Source organism: Chiloscyllium plagiosum, unplaced genomic scaffold (assembly GCF_037043375.1).
Source record: "Chiloscyllium plagiosum isolate Xiang-an unplaced genomic scaffold, Cpla_swu_hap1 HiC_scaffold_10, whole genome shotgun sequence".
Classification (NCBI taxonomy): Eukaryota; Metazoa; Chordata; class Chondrichthyes; order Orectolobiformes; family Hemiscylliidae; genus Chiloscyllium; species Chiloscyllium plagiosum.
The window spans coordinates 47,697,290-47,713,680 of NW_028270148.1; the positions used below are offsets into that span (position 1 = coordinate 47,697,290).

The 16,391-nt window shown below is 40.6% G+C and overlaps 1 protein-coding gene across 1 annotated transcript in view; it reads left to right on the plus strand.

The window, feature by feature from the left end:
• gpatch2 (G patch domain containing 2) overlaps window positions 1–16,391 on the plus strand; it is a 304,781-nt gene that overhangs the window by 34,987 nt on the left and 253,403 nt on the right. Inside the window, 2 exon segments of the mRNA XM_087991317.1 lie at window positions 10,907–11,089; window positions 15,869–15,948. Coding sequence (XP_087847443.1) covers window positions 10,907–11,089; window positions 15,869–15,948 — 263 coding nt within the window.

Genomic DNA, 16,391 nt, shown 5'->3' on the forward strand with positions numbered 1-16,391 from the left:
GTGGCATCTACATTCCTTGAACGATAAATAAGTTGGACTGTGACCCTCAAATAATCCTATTGTTTTATCAGGGAATAAGCCCACAAAATTCTGCACCTTGCTTCTGTCCATATTGATATTCACTCTTTTATGTATCCTGCTAGGTGCTGTTATGATTAAGGCAATATTTTCTTTCCTAGTTCAGAGTCTTGAGGTCAGTTGAGACAACTCAAATGATGGAGAAAAGCAAAACAAAAACTAGTTAGTGAAAATCTGAAACAAAAACAGAAGATCTCAGAAACAAGAGAGATCAGTTTGCAGCTGTGAGGGAACAGGTATGTGAATATTTATTGTACTGCCTGAGAGCTGCTAACTTTGTGCAGTATAAGCTTATTCTTGCAGCTGCTACTACATAAACCTGATCCACTGGAGCACATATTTGAACTGTACCTTTCATTATGACAATAAAAATTTACACATTATTTGGCAGATGGGTCAGGACATCAAACAGCCCATTAACAGACCTCAGTTATCTTGTTAATGTTCATACAGTGTAGTCTAAAGGCATATGAAGCATTTTTGAAGAATAAACAAAGGGAGCATCATCATTTTGATATTTTTTTAAAAATCTGCATGTGCATTTTAGGATTTTGAGTTTTTTGAAGAGACTTGATGACAACTTTGGAGGAAACCAGTTCAGAGAGTAGCACCGTGCCACCCTCAGTTTTCATTGAGGGTGGCACAGTAGCTCAGTGGTTAGCACTGCTGCCTCACAACACCAGGGATCTGGGTTTGATTCCAGCCTCAGGCGACTGTCTGTCTGTGTGGAGTTTGCACATTCTCCCCATGTCTGCGTGGGTTTCCTCCGGGTGCTCTGGTTTCCTCCCACAGTCCAAAAATGTGCAGGTCAGGTGAATTGGTCATGCTAAATTGCCCATAGTGTTAAGTGCATTAGTCGGTGGGTAAAAATCGGGTAGGGGAATGAGTCTGGGTGGGTTCCCCTTCAGAGAGGGTTGATGTGGACTTGTTTGGCCAAAAGGCCTGTTTCCATACTGTAGGGAATCTAATCTTAAAAAAAATTGGAAGAAAACAGTAAAGTACACTTGAAAGTGAGACTGCAAGCACTTCAATGACTATTGATAGTACTTTACCTTCCTCAAAGATTCAAGTTCAGAAAATCTTAGCTTTCCAATTATCTCAGCAGTGGTGTGATATATAATAAATATTTGTGTACATTTTTACAAACAAGGTATCAATTAAAACAAGCAGGTAAAGAATTAAAATTAAATGATTATAACTAGCAAACTGATAATGACTCAATTATCAATTAACAGAAAAATACTGCAAATGATGGAAAGCTGATCTCGCAAAAGAAAATGCACAAAATAGCAGGTCAGGGAGCATCTGTGGAGAGAAACTGAGATAATGGGTTGATTTTTCTGAAAAAATCAGCTAAGTATCAATTTTGGGGAGTTTCATTGAAGAGTTCTCTCTGTCAGCTGGAGCAAGTTATCTCATGCAATTCCCACTGCCCACCTTCTACATTGCCACACTTATGCTATCTTGCGCTCACCAGTGGGGAGATGCATACTGATTCTAGGACTTGAGGTTTTTTGCTCCTAACACTATACATCATGCCCAGTTATGCTCCAGTTCAAATGTTGCCACTCTTCACAGTAGACATAGTCTGAGAGACACAGCAAAGTGTCTCATGGCACATTGGTGCCACAGATGACAGTTCCCTGCAAATACGATTTCACATTTTAAAAATATTGTCTCTTCATATCAGCAGCTATCTGTTCAACTATTGTTTTAGCTGCAAATTGAAGCTATGTAGGCTAGCCTACTGTTAGTACCGCCACTCTTTCCTTAAAGGCTGATGTAACATAATATCTTTTCACTGTTGAATGTGGGAGTCTGACATTATTAATATTAACTTTTAATAAAAAACACAAGTGAGAAATGAACCGACAAAGAAACTGTATGTGCTCCTGGGAGTAAACAAGGGCTGATTGCCTTTAGAGCAACAACAGATGTATAGTCAATGAACAATGACTTCATCCAACTCTCATCTGTTGGAAGCTGGTGTCAGTTAAGTCCTGGCTAGTTGTTGCACCTATGTTGGATTGCTTTGCCGTAGTGAAGGTGATGTTTCTCCTGCTCAATGTCCTCATCTTCATTCTTGGACGTTTGCTGCTGCTGTCCCAGCTTTCAACTCCATCACATTCTCTCTTTGCCTGTTTCAGTTGTACAGGGCACAGCACCAAAGATTATGTAGCATACACTGCTTGGGAGTGTACTTCAAGGCAACTGTAGACCGATTCAAATATCGGAACTTTGTCTTGAGGAGGCCTGTCATTTACTCCATGATGGCCCTTGTAGAAGAATGGGCAGCATTGTATCTACATTTGGCGTCAGTCAGGGGTTGCATACCAGAATGATCAACCAGCATCGCAGTGGATAGTCCTTGACTCCCACCAGTAATCTTTGTAATGCTTTTGACCCTCAAAATAAAGCAGGAATTTGAGAATTGTCAATGATATATGCATCATAGCAGTTTCCAGGGTACCTGGTGTGCAATTCTAAGATTGGTACTGATGATCACCAGTGAGTTGTACACTGATCGAGCATAACCATTTTATACATTCGTACAGTATGGAAATGGACCCTTCAGTCCAAATAGTCCATGCTGGCCATGTTCCCAAACTAAACTAGTCCCATCTGCCTGGGTTTGGTCCATATCCCTCCAAAACTTTCCTATTCACATACTTATCAAATTCTTTTAAACATTGTAACTGTACCTGCATCCACCACTCTGTAAAAGGAAAAGTTGCCACTCATGTCATTTTGAAATCTTTCTCCTTCGCCTTAAAAATATATCCCCTAGTTTTGAACTCCCTCACCTTAGGGAAAAAACTGTTGCTATTCACTTTATCTATGCCCCGTATGATTTTATAAACTTCTATAATGTTTATAACCTCTTATGATCCAGTAAACAAAATCCCAGCTAATCTTTATAACTCAAACCCTCCATTGGCAGCAACATCTTGGTAGCCTCTCCAGTTTAGTAATACTCTTTCTATAACAGGGTGACCAGAACCGTACACAGTATTCCAGAAGCGGTCCCATCGCCATCCTGTGCCAGATGGCACAGTGACACAGTTGTTAGCACTGCTGTGTCACAGCAACAGGGACCCAGGTTCGATTCCATTCTCAGGTGACAGTCTGTACGGAGTCTGCACATTTTCCCCATGTCTGCTTGGTTTTCCTCCAGGTGCTTTGGTTTCCTTCCACAGTTGAAAGATTAGCCATGTTAAATTGCCCCATTATGTCCATGAATTTGCAGGCTAAGTGGATTAGCCATGGGAAATACAGGATACAGGAATAGTATAGGGGATTGGGTCAGGGTGGGATGCTCTTCTGTTGGACAGTATTGATGGACTGAATGACCTGCTTCTACACTGTAGGGATTCTGTGAGTCAACCTTAACATGACGTCCAAATTCCTGTACTCAAATGTCTTAGCAGTGAAGCCAAGTGTGCTAAATGCTGCCTTCACCACTCTGTCTACATATGGTGCAAATTTCAAAGAATTATGTACTAGAACTCCTCGGTGTCTCGGTTCCGCAACACTACCAAGGCCCTACCATTGATTGTATAAGTCTTGCCTTGTTTGTTTGACCAAAATGTAATACTGCATATTTATCCAAATTAGACTCCCATCTGCCACTCCTCAACCCATTGATCCAGTTGATAAAGATCTCTTTGTAATCTGAGATAACCTTCCTCACTGTCTACTATACCACCAAATTTGGTGTCGTCTGCAAAGTTACTAATCATGGCTGCTACATTCTCATCCAAATCATTTATATAAATGGCAAACAAAAGTGGATCCAGTACTGATCCCTGTGGAACACCGCTGGTCACAGGCCTCCAGTCAGAAAAACAACCCTCCACCAGCACCCATTGTCTCCTATCGTAAAGGCAGTTTTGTATCCAACTGGCAACCTTTCCCTGAATCCCATGTAATCTAATTTTACTAATTAGTCTATGGTGCTCTCAATGCAATATGTGCATAGTCTACAGCATCCTAAATCTGGGTAAGGCAGCTATGTTGGCAAAACCTACTGTCTGAGTTGCAACATTGACTTTGCAATGTAGAAATGACATGAAGCAGTGTGAACAGGTACAAATTGCATCAGTAATAACTGCGATAAGTTTGTGGGTTGAGGATCAAGAGATGCCACATAGGTCCCAACTAGATTCATGGAAGCAACCAGTCCCATAAAAAAAATTTAGCACAACTCTCACCTTGATGGTCACCACAATGGGATTGCTGTTCAACTCTTCATGTTGGTCATCCTATTCTAGTAGATGACACAGTTCTGTAACTGTACCCTTGGTCATCCTGATTTGGCAATAGCACCGTGCCTCACTCATCTAGAAGAAATGACATTGAGAACAATAGACTCTGTGCTATCTGTACCTTCTCTGCATCCTGAAACGACCTTATGTTGTGACTTCTTCACATGGAGGCTGTTTGGCAGCTGCAGAGGTGTTTCTCTGATCCTGGGTTTACTGACATCAATTCTTCCTCAATGTCTCTGTGCCTTCATTGTGCAGTGGCCGTATTGATGATAAAGCCTCCACTGACCAATGGCATTGATCACTGTTCCAATAAACCAGTGTGGTGAATATGAAAAACAAAACTGCTCCTTAGTCACCACAAACATGGAATATGACAACTCTGATGCGGAGGAGCATGGAGTGCATGTACGTGAACCTTTGACATAAAATCTCATTCTGATGTATGTAGCACAAACCTTGTCATGCAATTACAATAGGAGATTGTAACTGCAGAAAGATTATTGAAAGCTTGTTGCTTCTACATCCACTCCAACCCCAACCCCCACATTACCCCAAAAAAGGCACCATTGTACATAGGCTATGTTGTCAAATATTTTCAGTTCAATATGAGGTAGAAGCAGCTCCAGGCCTTGGTGCAGTCCATGATGGGAGCTATTTTTCATTTTCACTACACATTTGCATTCAGATAAAGATGTAAGGCAACACAGGTTGTTCATCCCAGTGTGAGTGCCAGAATGTCTCTGAAAATCTAGATAACTGTCCCTCCCAATAAAAAATGAAAACCTTCATGCTCCCTTCTTCTTTACATTCCCTGTTAACCCCATTAGTTCTGAGCTTCCCCACATTCCTACCCATCTCTTTCATTGAAGTCTTCATCCCCTCACTTTATCTCCTGAGATACAGGTCTTTGGCTCAGTTATACTAGCCATCTGCTAACCATCATAGTGCACCTTCCCTCTAAGATGCCCTCTAGTATGCTGTCATCTCATTCACTTGTCCACAATTATTGTCCTTTCTGCATCCCAGCATGTTGCCTCTAATCCCCACAATTAACTTGCCAAACATGTCCACCAAAGCAGTAGCCCTGTAACCACCCCTTGATTTTTAATGCACAGGACTTTTCTTCTGACTGACGCTGAATGCCAGCCTGGCTGACGAATGATCAACTCGTGACTAATTTCTGTGCAGTTCCGCAACTGACTTACTCCTAATTCCCATCTTGTTGTGCTGCATCTATAGGTCAAGACCCCACTCCACACTGTAATGATACCCAGTCTTTAACATGTACACCCAAAGCCAACTGACCATATCTAAGCCCATGGACTGAGATCAGACTTTGATTGCTGTGGTGAAACCCACTGATCAAGATCCTGTACTAGATTGAGGAATACTACCCTTAGACGTTATGCCGCAGCCATTTGGTTGAAGTGTATTGGGTGTGCTTGTCACATATGCTGCTGGCACATGCTGTGGATGTGACATTGATGTAGCCTAGTGTTGTATAATAACATGTCCACACCTTGAATGATCATTGGCCCATATGAAAAGCTACCTGGCTTTGATTCTGTGCTAACATGTGTGACAAGGCAAGGAATAAGCACTGTGAGCCTTTTCTGAATAAGAGAACAGTGCATAATAATGCTTGGCAAGACCAATGCTGTGAGTTTCCAAGTAGTCACAAAGTGAGTGAGTGCTAAAAATGCAAGCTATGATCCTGTGATATACTTTGTTCTGATTTGTAAGATAGATATCAGTCCTTGTACACACAGTGACCTGGCAGAAGCATTGGGGCTCAATGACATCTTACATTTCAAATTGCAATATTGAAGTGGTGAACCGTAATATTAGCAAGTCAGAAATGTGCTGCACTGATGTGGTGATGCTGGTGTCTTTCCATTGTCGGCCTCCTTGAATGGAGGGTGCAAGTGATTATTGTATATGAAGTGTGCCCAAAGATGAGGAATTTTGACCAAAATTGATGGCTAGCGAAGATTTTGGTAGGTTGTAGATGCCAAATACCGATGCAGACTTTCATGTTGAGGATCGACGCAGTGTAGTTGCCTCCCAGTGAAGCCCAAGTACGTAATAATGTGACGTTGATGCATGTAAATAGGCTCCTCACCACTTACCAGTGAGGTTCTCATCTAGATGTGCAAAATAGTTTCTTTTTCTTAACTTAAAGAATTTTTTCTTGTTCATCCAATATTTTCCCAAATGACTCACCACTGCCCATGTTGTTTGGGAACTGGCAAAATTCTGCCCAATGTTTCAGATTGATGACTTTCATCGGAACTCAAGAAAGATAGAAATGTAATAGCTGTTCAGCAAATGAAATTGCTAATGTAGGGAGGTAGAACAAAATGGAAGGTATGTGATAAGTTGGGAAGCAGGAGAAATAAAATTACAGAAGTCTTAAAAGTACAAAAGTCAAAGGGAGTGAACCAAAAAAATTATTTCCTAGGTCTGACCTGAATTGCTAAATCCGAATGGAAAGTCAGTAAATAAAGAAACCAGAAAAAAAATGAAACCGTTAAAAGGGAACAAAATGGAGACAGCTGAAATGATCCAAAATTTGTTGAACTCAGCATTGAGTTCAGAAGGATGTTGAGTGCTGAGTTGAAAGATGGGGTGTTGTTGCTCGAGCTTTCATTAAGATTCATTGAAAGGCCAAGTGTAGAATGATTGGAGTGGGGGCAAGGTGAACACACATATGTCGAAAGGCAAGAAACTCATGGTAAAAGCCAGTAGAGAATTGAAATACCAATGGCAAGCACAAAGTAGGTGTAAGGTGGCAAGCTGAAATGACAAGTGACTGGAACTTGGCGTCATGCTTGTGGACAGGACGGAGGTGTTCTGTAAAGCATTGTCTAGTTTGCAATTGGTGTCCCCTGTATAGAGCAGACTATATTGTAAGCAGTTAGTACACTAGATTAACTAGTGAATAAATAAATTGCTGGTTTGTTCGAAGAAGTTTTGGAGGCCTTAGATGATTGAACTGCAGTACGTGGATTGAGATTTTTGTCTGCTGAATGAGGAACATTCTTGTTTGAGAAAGAAATGAAAATGTATCTAAAGTGCTCGTTTGAAAGATTGAATCATTTCAATAGATGATACAGATGGAAGAACTGGGGAATGGAATAATGTCCTCACAGGAAGCGGAGTGTGAGGAAATAAGTGTGAGTCTTTAGATTTGTAGTGAAATATAATTGGTAACATGTTACCAAAAATAGAGATAGGGATGTCAGGAAGTGCAAAGAAAGAGTCCACTCTCTCTACATGTTCATCTCCGACCATGATAATCCAGGAGCTCCCTGCTTTTTCCACGAATGGAGGCCCAACAAGATTTCATCCAACGCTACAATTATCATCGAATCATAGAACCCTACAGTGTAGGAGTGGGCCATTCATCCCATCGTGTCCACACTGACCCTCCGAAGAGTGTCCCACACTTCCCAATTTGTCCCTTTCACCCTGCATTTCCCATGGCTAATCCACCTAACCTGCATATCCATGGACATAATGGGCAATTTAGCATGGCCAATCCATCTAACCTGCACATCTTTAGATTGTTGGAGGATACTGGAGCACCCAGAGGACCCACGCAGATATGGAGAGTACATGCAAACTCCACACAGACATTCGCCCGCAATTGAACCTGGGTCTCTAGTGCTGGAAGGCAGCCATTCTAACCCCTGAGCCACCATGCCACCCTTGAATATTTGGCTGAGCATATTCTTATAGTAAGTAACTATTCTTTAACTCCATTCATTTCCTCTAAATAAAACATGTTGCTCTGGGAACCTGCATGTGTCCTCATTGTACCTTCCTTTTTTTGGACACGTTGCATTCCTTGTTCCACTCCAACTTGGGCCCACTCTATCTATTTTCTGGTACATTGATAATTGCATCAGAGCTGCCTCTTCTCTCACTCACAGTTACCATGAGTACACTTCCTCACAGCTGTTTCCCAAATTTTAAAAATCCATCAATCAGGATATCTTTATTAATCAATAAAATTGTTCATTTACTATAAAATAAAAAAAGTTCAACTAAGATGAAAATCAGTTTAACACACAATTTAAATTTGGAAATTATAAAAAGTTCCCCTTCTAAATAACCCAACGTGTGCACACCTGCACACAGGTGGCTGAACAAAATAAATATTTTCTCTGCAGTTGAATGACTTTGGGTGGAAAAAAAAACATTTTAGCCAACAATTATTAGTTTTTGAAGGAAAAAAGATCAGGTATGAAATTTTCAGTCACCCTTCTATGTAATTGGATGTCACACAGCAAAGTCAGTTGTCACTAAGATCCTCACAGACAGTTCATTCAGGAAATGTCAAAAAGGACTGTTTCAAAATCATTTCAGGTGAACAATTGAATTGAATTGAGTTGAATTGAATTTATTGTCACGTGTACCGAGGCACAGTGAAAAGCTTTAAGTGAAAAAAGTTAAGTGGCATAAATAAGTAAATAATAGGTAAACAGCAGCAAAAACAAAAACACAGGTACAGGCGAATGTTAAGAGTTTGTGAGTCCATTCAGTATTCTGATAACAGTAGGGTAGAAATTGTTTTGAAACTGGCTGGTATGTATGTTCAGGCTTCTGTACCTTCTCCCCGATGGTTGAGGTTGTAGAAGAACATTGCCAGGATGGAATAGATCTTTGAGAATGCTGGCGGCCTTTCCTTGACAGCGGGCCTGGATCAGTGATCAACTAGATCAGTGTTTCAGTTATCTGCCCAAAAGGGCTTTCTCAAAAAGGCAAAGGTTGTGGAATGAACTTCCAGAAGAAGTGGTAGATGCAGGTACTAATATAACGTTTAAAATACATTTGGATAAGTATATTAGTAAGAAATGTTTGGAAGGATATGGGCCAAGTGCAGGCAGGTGGGACTCGTATAGTTTGGGATTGTGGTCAGCATTGATGTATTGGACCTAAGGGTCTGTTTCCATGCTGTATGACTCTATGAGCTGGGTAGTATCTCTCTCTCGCAACTTGCTGTAGCTCAACTGAATTCCCACGAATACCAAAAATACCACAGCTCCTGATGACCACAAGGTGCTCAGACGTGTAACTTCTAGTAAATCCAGCCGGTAGCAATCTTGACTTTTTATTTAATTAAAAATGTGATTCATTACCTTCTCAGTGATCTGTTAAATAAACAGGTATGGTCTCAGTGCTCCCAATGAATCACTATCTACAATTCTTTAAATATAAATCCTTAAAGAAAGTTATCCTGGATATTCTGACGAGTGGCAGTTCATATTTTGCAATGTCTATAATGAGGTCTGCATTTCATTAGGAAATTTTTATCCTGGCTCCTTCAGAAATGGAAAGCATGGCTGAAATCAGTGGAGCTGTTCATAACAAAGGATAGTCAAATCTCTTCTGCAGCAAGTTGTTGAGATTTTGAAATTTAAAAGTCCAGTGACACAGCCCGACATTTTCACAGCTGTTGTGAAAGACTGAGTGTGTAAAATGAATATGGGGTTAGCGTGGCAGTGAGTTAATGAGTTAGGATGCTAGGTAGATGGTGTGCTAGGTTAGTGCGTTGGAGTGCTTGGGGTAGGTAGAGGGCGGTGGTAAAATTGTGTGCAGCTTGCAGCAGTGGGGGAGGTGGCTGAGTGGGCAAGTTTGTTATCAAGCCTGATAGTGGAGGGATGATGCTGTGTCCTAGGGTTGTAAGGGCACTGGTGAAAAGGATGTCATGGCTGCTGGCAGTTCAGGCAAGCAGCAGTATGGGGAAGGGAAAGTGGAGTTGTGTAGGGTCTGGGTTAGTTTTGTCAAGGGGGTGATTTTTGAGTGTCTGGGAACTAAAAATTGGGGAAGTGTAATTGAAGATTGGAGGTTTCTGCAATGAGCTGTGGGTTACAGTTTAATTGTTACTAAGGATTTGACTAGGTTTTTAATAAACAACTTTCCTGATTAATTATTTCAGCAGTGGCAGCCTCAATGTTAGTGCTTTTGTCTTTTTAGCCCAAGAGACAGGGGAAATGTCTGTTGAAGTCTTCAATTTCCCAGGCAGTTCTCACTGCGTCAGCAGTGTCTAAGATTACATTGGGTCCTGACATGCAGTCTGCAGTGTTCCATTGATTACCTGGCAATTGGAACATATTAAGAATGAATTGGCTTCATAACAACACTCTTTCACGACCTTGCCTTTTATTTTTCTTCCCACCTTTCACTTGCTCAAAGTCTATGACACTTCTGTCCCTCCTGGATTCTGATGAAGAATATTAAACCTGAGATTCTATCTTTGGTTCTCTCCAAAGATGTTGTCTAATCCACTCAGTATTTCCAATATTTTCTGTTTTATCATTTAATTTATTCATGCTGCTCCTTTCTTTTCAGTCATTTTGGCTTGTATGTAGAGATTTTAATAGTATAAATTTTATTTCTCTCAGCATATTAAAACAAGTATTTCATGGATGTTTTGAAAATCTTAGAAAACAGACACATGTCAAGTTATTGCTTATTTGTTCGCTAAGTAATATTTTTATTATACAATTTTATTTAAATTTACTTGTTTTAAGACTTGATTTTTTTTCTAAAAGGTGATGATGAGCAAAGTGACTGGTTTTTTGAGGGTGAACCTGGTGGTGCATGTGGTATCGCAGGGATCATTCCGTGGTGGGAACAAGATGATGCCCTGGAACTCGAGACAGAATTGCCAGATCCGGTATTTGAAAGCATCTTAACTGGCACCTTCCCCCTCATGTCAAAAACAGCTCAGAGAGGTCAGTACCAATCTTGTTTCCAGTTGCAGGTGTGAGTCTAAAAAATAATTTGACATATTTGTTTGAGAGGGCAGTTGCCCATATTCAAAACATAGACTATCAATTTTACATCACTGAAATTATTTTTACTTGGGAATTTTATTTCTTTTCATGCCTTTGCCCAGTGTATAATTGTATTAGGAAGAAATTGGGTTGAATCAATTTGTTTGAATAAATTAAAAGAAACAAGACAAAAATGTTTTGGAACAAAGAGAAAACGAAGATGCTTTTGTTTCATATTGTAAAATTTGTAAGAATACTGAAATTTTTTAATGAATTTGTATTGTTTGATCAACATGGTTTATGCTTTATGCACAAGTTTCATTTCAATATTTTTCAAAGCTTTCTTTTAAACATATGTTATTGCATAACGGTTACATATGTACATTTTGGAGTCTTTGACCAGTAATAGAATTCATTACATAACAGTGAATGACCAAAATTGCTCAGACAAAACTGACATACAAAATTAAAAAAAAACTTGTGTGGTTTTTCACTCAATCATGGGGCATGGATGTCACAATCTAGGCCAGCATTTATTCCGTCCACATTGCCCTGATATAGTTCCAAACCAGGATAGCTTGGCAGGGGAGCTTTCAAGTGATCGTGTTCCTTTGCACTTACTACTTTTGTCATTCCAGATGGTTGTGGCTTGGAAGAGTGGTACCAGAGGAAACTTTGTGGGTGCATCTTGTAGGTGGTGTACACTGCTGCCACTTTGGGTCACTGGTGGAGGGAGTGGATGTTGAAGTTGATGGATGGAGAGCCTGTCAAATTGGCTGTTTTTTTTTCTTGGATGGTGTCAAGCTTTTTGAGTGTTGTTGGAGATGCATCATGCAGGCAAGTGGAATGTATTATATGACAGCCATGACTTGTGCCTTGTTGATAACGGGTAGGCAGTGGGTAGACAGGAAGTGAGTTACTTATCGTAGAATTCCTCGCCTCTGATCTGCTCTTGGAATTACAGCATTTAAATGGCTGTTTTAGTCTATTTATGGTCAATGGTAGCCCTCAAGGTTTTGCTTGAGGATTTCAGCAGTGATACTGTTGTTGAACATCAAAGGGCGATAGTTAGATTTTTCCTTGTTGAGTATGGTCATGGCCTGCCATTTAATTGATGAATGTTACTTGCCATTTACCAAGACAAACCAAAGTGTTGTCTGGGTCTTTTATCATTTGGACATAGGCTGCTTCAGTGTCTGAGGCATCGTGAATGGTGTTGAATATTGTGCAAATATCAGAGAACATCCCCACTTCTGACTTTATGCAGGAGCAAGGGAGTCATTATTGAAACAGCTGAAAACCGTGACACTATTATGACGAACTTCGGTGATAATGTCCTAGACTGAAGTGATTGACTTTAAACAGGTATGTCATCCTTATTGTGCCTGGTATGTCTTCAATAGCAGAGCGTCTTTCTTCCCCCATTTCCTATTGCCTTCAGTTTTGCTAGATTTCTTTGGTACATTTGGTCAATGCTGCCTTGATGTTTACGCCACTTCCTTTCGTTTCACCATGAGTTCAGCTATATTGTCCATGTTTAGACTAAGGCTGTAAAGAGATCAGGAGCAGTGTGGCCCAGTGGAATTCAAACTGAGTATCAATGAATGGGCTATTCCTTTCCAAGTGTTGTTTGATAGCATTGTCGATGACCCCTTGCATGACTCTTTTGATGATCGAGAATGGACTGTGATGGTAATCATCTGGATTGAAGTTGTCCTGATTGCTTTGCACAGGACATATCTGGACAATCTTCCACAATTTCAGTTATATGCTAGTGTTCTAGCTGTACTGGAACAGCTTAACAAGGGGCGCATCTAGTTCTGGAATATAAGTCATCAGTACTAATGCCAGATTGTTGTCAGAGTTTTTGCAGTATTCAGTCATTTCTTGATAACACACAGAATGATCCAATTAGTTGAATACTGGGGACTTCTGGAAAAGGCTTTGTTGGATTGCCCATTTGACATTATCTGGCTGAAGATGGATGAAAATACTTCAGTCTTGTCTTTTGCAGTGATGTGCTACAGATCTCCTATCATTAAAAATTGGGTATTTGTGGAGCTATCACTTCTGATACTTGTTTAATTGACTATCACACTTCACATCTGGATATGGCAAGACTGCAGAGCTTAAATCTGATTTGTTGGTTGTGGGATTGCTTAACCCTTTCTATTGCTGCTGTTATTTGGCAAGGGAGTTGTAGTGTCACCAGGTTGACACCTCATTTTCAGCTATGTCTGGTGCTGCTCTTGCTGCCTTCTTTGAACCAGTTTTGATCTCGTGGCTTGATATCAGTGGTAGAGTTAAGAGTGTGCCAGGTGATGAGGTTGCAGATTGTGGTTGAATACAATTCTACTCTAGATGAGTTTTGAGAAGATTTGTAGCTCAGGTTGAGGTTCTGCATGTCGGTTATCTACTCTAGATAATTACCCACAGTGCCTCATGGATGCCCCATTTTGAGTTACTAGTTCTGTTAAATATTTGCCCAATTTAACCAGTGATAGTGCTACACAGCATATTGGAGAGCATCCTCAAAGTGGACACCATACTTTGTCTCGAGAAGGACTGTGCAATGGTTGCTCCTCTTGACACTGTCATGGACAAACCCCTCTGTGACAAGTAGATTAGATAAGGATGAGTTTGTGTAGATTTTACCCTCTGGATCCTTCATCATTGCTGTAAACCCAGTCCAGTAGCCATGTCATTTAGGATTTGGCCACTTTGGACAGTGCTGATATGCCAATCTTGGTAAAGGACTAGAGTATGTTTTCTGCTCTTAACACCCTCAATGTTTCCCTTTAGTAGTGTTTCCCTTAAGTACTGATTCATTAGGAAATGGGGTGATGGCGGTTGCAGTAGGTGCCAATCAGTGGGATGTTCCGTTGCCCATATTCATCCAGATGCCATGAAATTTCATGGGATCAAAGTTCAGGACAGCTAGGGTAAGTCAAGGGTATACCACTGTGCCAGCACCACTGGTCAATCTGACTTGCTGGTGAGACAGTACAGATGGAATGGTGATGGTGGTGTCTGGGACACTTGATTAGTCCATGAGACATTTTTCCAAATTTCGGCACTAACTCCCACATGGAGGTAAGGTGTTGTTTCGTGTGCTTCGATTGATGCCAGGCATACTTTCTGGGTCCTTTCCTTGCTTTAGCCTTTGTGGTTGCCTGGTACAACTGAGTGACTTGCTCGACTAATTTAGAGGGAAGGTTAGCAGATGAATGAGAACATCACTAACTGCTAGTTCCCTTCCAAACATTCACCATCCTGACATGGACATATATTTTGCATTCCATTGCTGTCACTTCATCAAACTTCTGGAAATGCCTCCCTAACAGCACCTTGACTGTGCCAGTTATGGGTTACAAATATGTGCACCAATGTGAACTGTAGCATTCAAATAAGTAACTTGCCATTGTCTTCTCAAGGATGGGCAATAAATGCTGGCCTAGTCATTGGCATCATGTCCTGCAAAAGAATATAAAAATCCACAATCTGTTGCCTTCCAGGTAATTGTTTCACATTGGCCCATAATTGCCACATTTTAGAAAATTAAATTTGCATATATTATGACAAATAACTAAGCTTACTTAATACAGTTATTAACCAATTCCTGATCTGAAAAAAAATGGAATTTTCAATGAAATCTGTAAATCTTCAAATGTAAGAAAGAATTGCATTATTTATCTCATAGAGGAGATGTTGGTGTTGGTCGAGGGTGACAAAGTCAGAAGGCTCACCACACCAGGTTACAGTTCAGCAGGTTTATTTGAAATCACAGAAGCTTTCGAAAACTGTAACCTGGTGTGGTGTGACTTCTGACTTTGTCCATAGAGATGCATAGCATGGAAACAGACCCTTTGGCCCAACTCATCTATACAACCAAATATTCTAAATTAATCGAGTCCCTATCATCTTAAACCTATGCCCTCTAGATTTGGACTCTCTTACCCTGGAAAATCCATGTATTGGAAATAGGGACTGAAGTGAGGAGCAAATTGACGCTGAGCAAAAATCATAAAATCCCAACAGCATGGAAATAGGCCATTTGGCTCATCCAGTCCACACCAACCCTCCAAAGAGCATCCCACCACACCACCTACTCTGTCTGTGTAACCCTGCATTTTCCACAGTTCATCCACCAAGCAAGCACATCCTTGGACATCCATGGGTAACTTAGCAAGGCCAGTCCACCTAACCTGCATATCTTTGGACTGTGGGAGGAAACCAGAGACCCAGGCAGAATGTGCAAACCTCCACTCAGACAGTCGCCCAAAGCTGGAATTGAACCCAGGTCTCTGGCACTGTGAGCAGCAGTGCTAACCACTGAGCCAACATGCCACCCACATTTGTGTCATCAAGTAACTGAAATCTATATTTCCATGAAATAGCATCTTCAAAAATAGTCCTGAATCTTATGTTCAAATTTGTGGACAATGTGGAAGATTTATTAATTTAAATTTATCTGAATAAATTTTAAAATTATTTGTCAGGTCATTTATTTTAGTGTCACGATGTGAGTGCAGTTTTTAAAGGGTTAATACATTTCCTTGATCAAGTTAAGACATTACTATTGTCAATAAAAATTAACAATTAGATTTGTCAATTACTGTTTGTTTGACTGGCAGTGTTTTAAAGGGTTGAGATCAAAGTGTACCCCTGCTCCTTCTGACTGAAATAGCTGTCGAATAGGTCATATCAAAATCTCTTAAACTACTGCTGGTTTGATAGGTTTTCAAGCAAGACTCACGCGATTGTCTGGAATGGCAAATAGAAATGGCAGAAAGGAGCCCAGGAAGATATCCACAAAGGTAAGCACATTTATTCTTTCTCTTTGTTCTGTGTTGCTGCTGTGATAGTTTAGACTGGTACCTTACTGAAGTTAGGTGGTGAAGATGTTACAAAGACCTTGGCCTGTGACCTCTACCCTCTCTGGTCATGGTTCAGGTGGTCATCTATCTCTTGATCCCTTTCCCACCTCCTTTCTGTTTCGCTTCATTGCGAGCTTGAGCATAGCTGGGATTTGTAGCCTATTTTCCAGTCTTATTGCAATCTCACAGTGGTGTTTTATAGGAGCCATTACAACTGATGGATTAGTTCTCATGGTATTTATGACATATGACGTACCCATGGTGTTACCAGCAAAGGGCATGCAGAAAGGAAAAAAACAACTGATTCCACCTCCAAAACCTGAAGGGTGTTGAGCTTTAAATCATTTTGTGAAAGGTGTGCAGATATACAGTGCTGTGTTTAT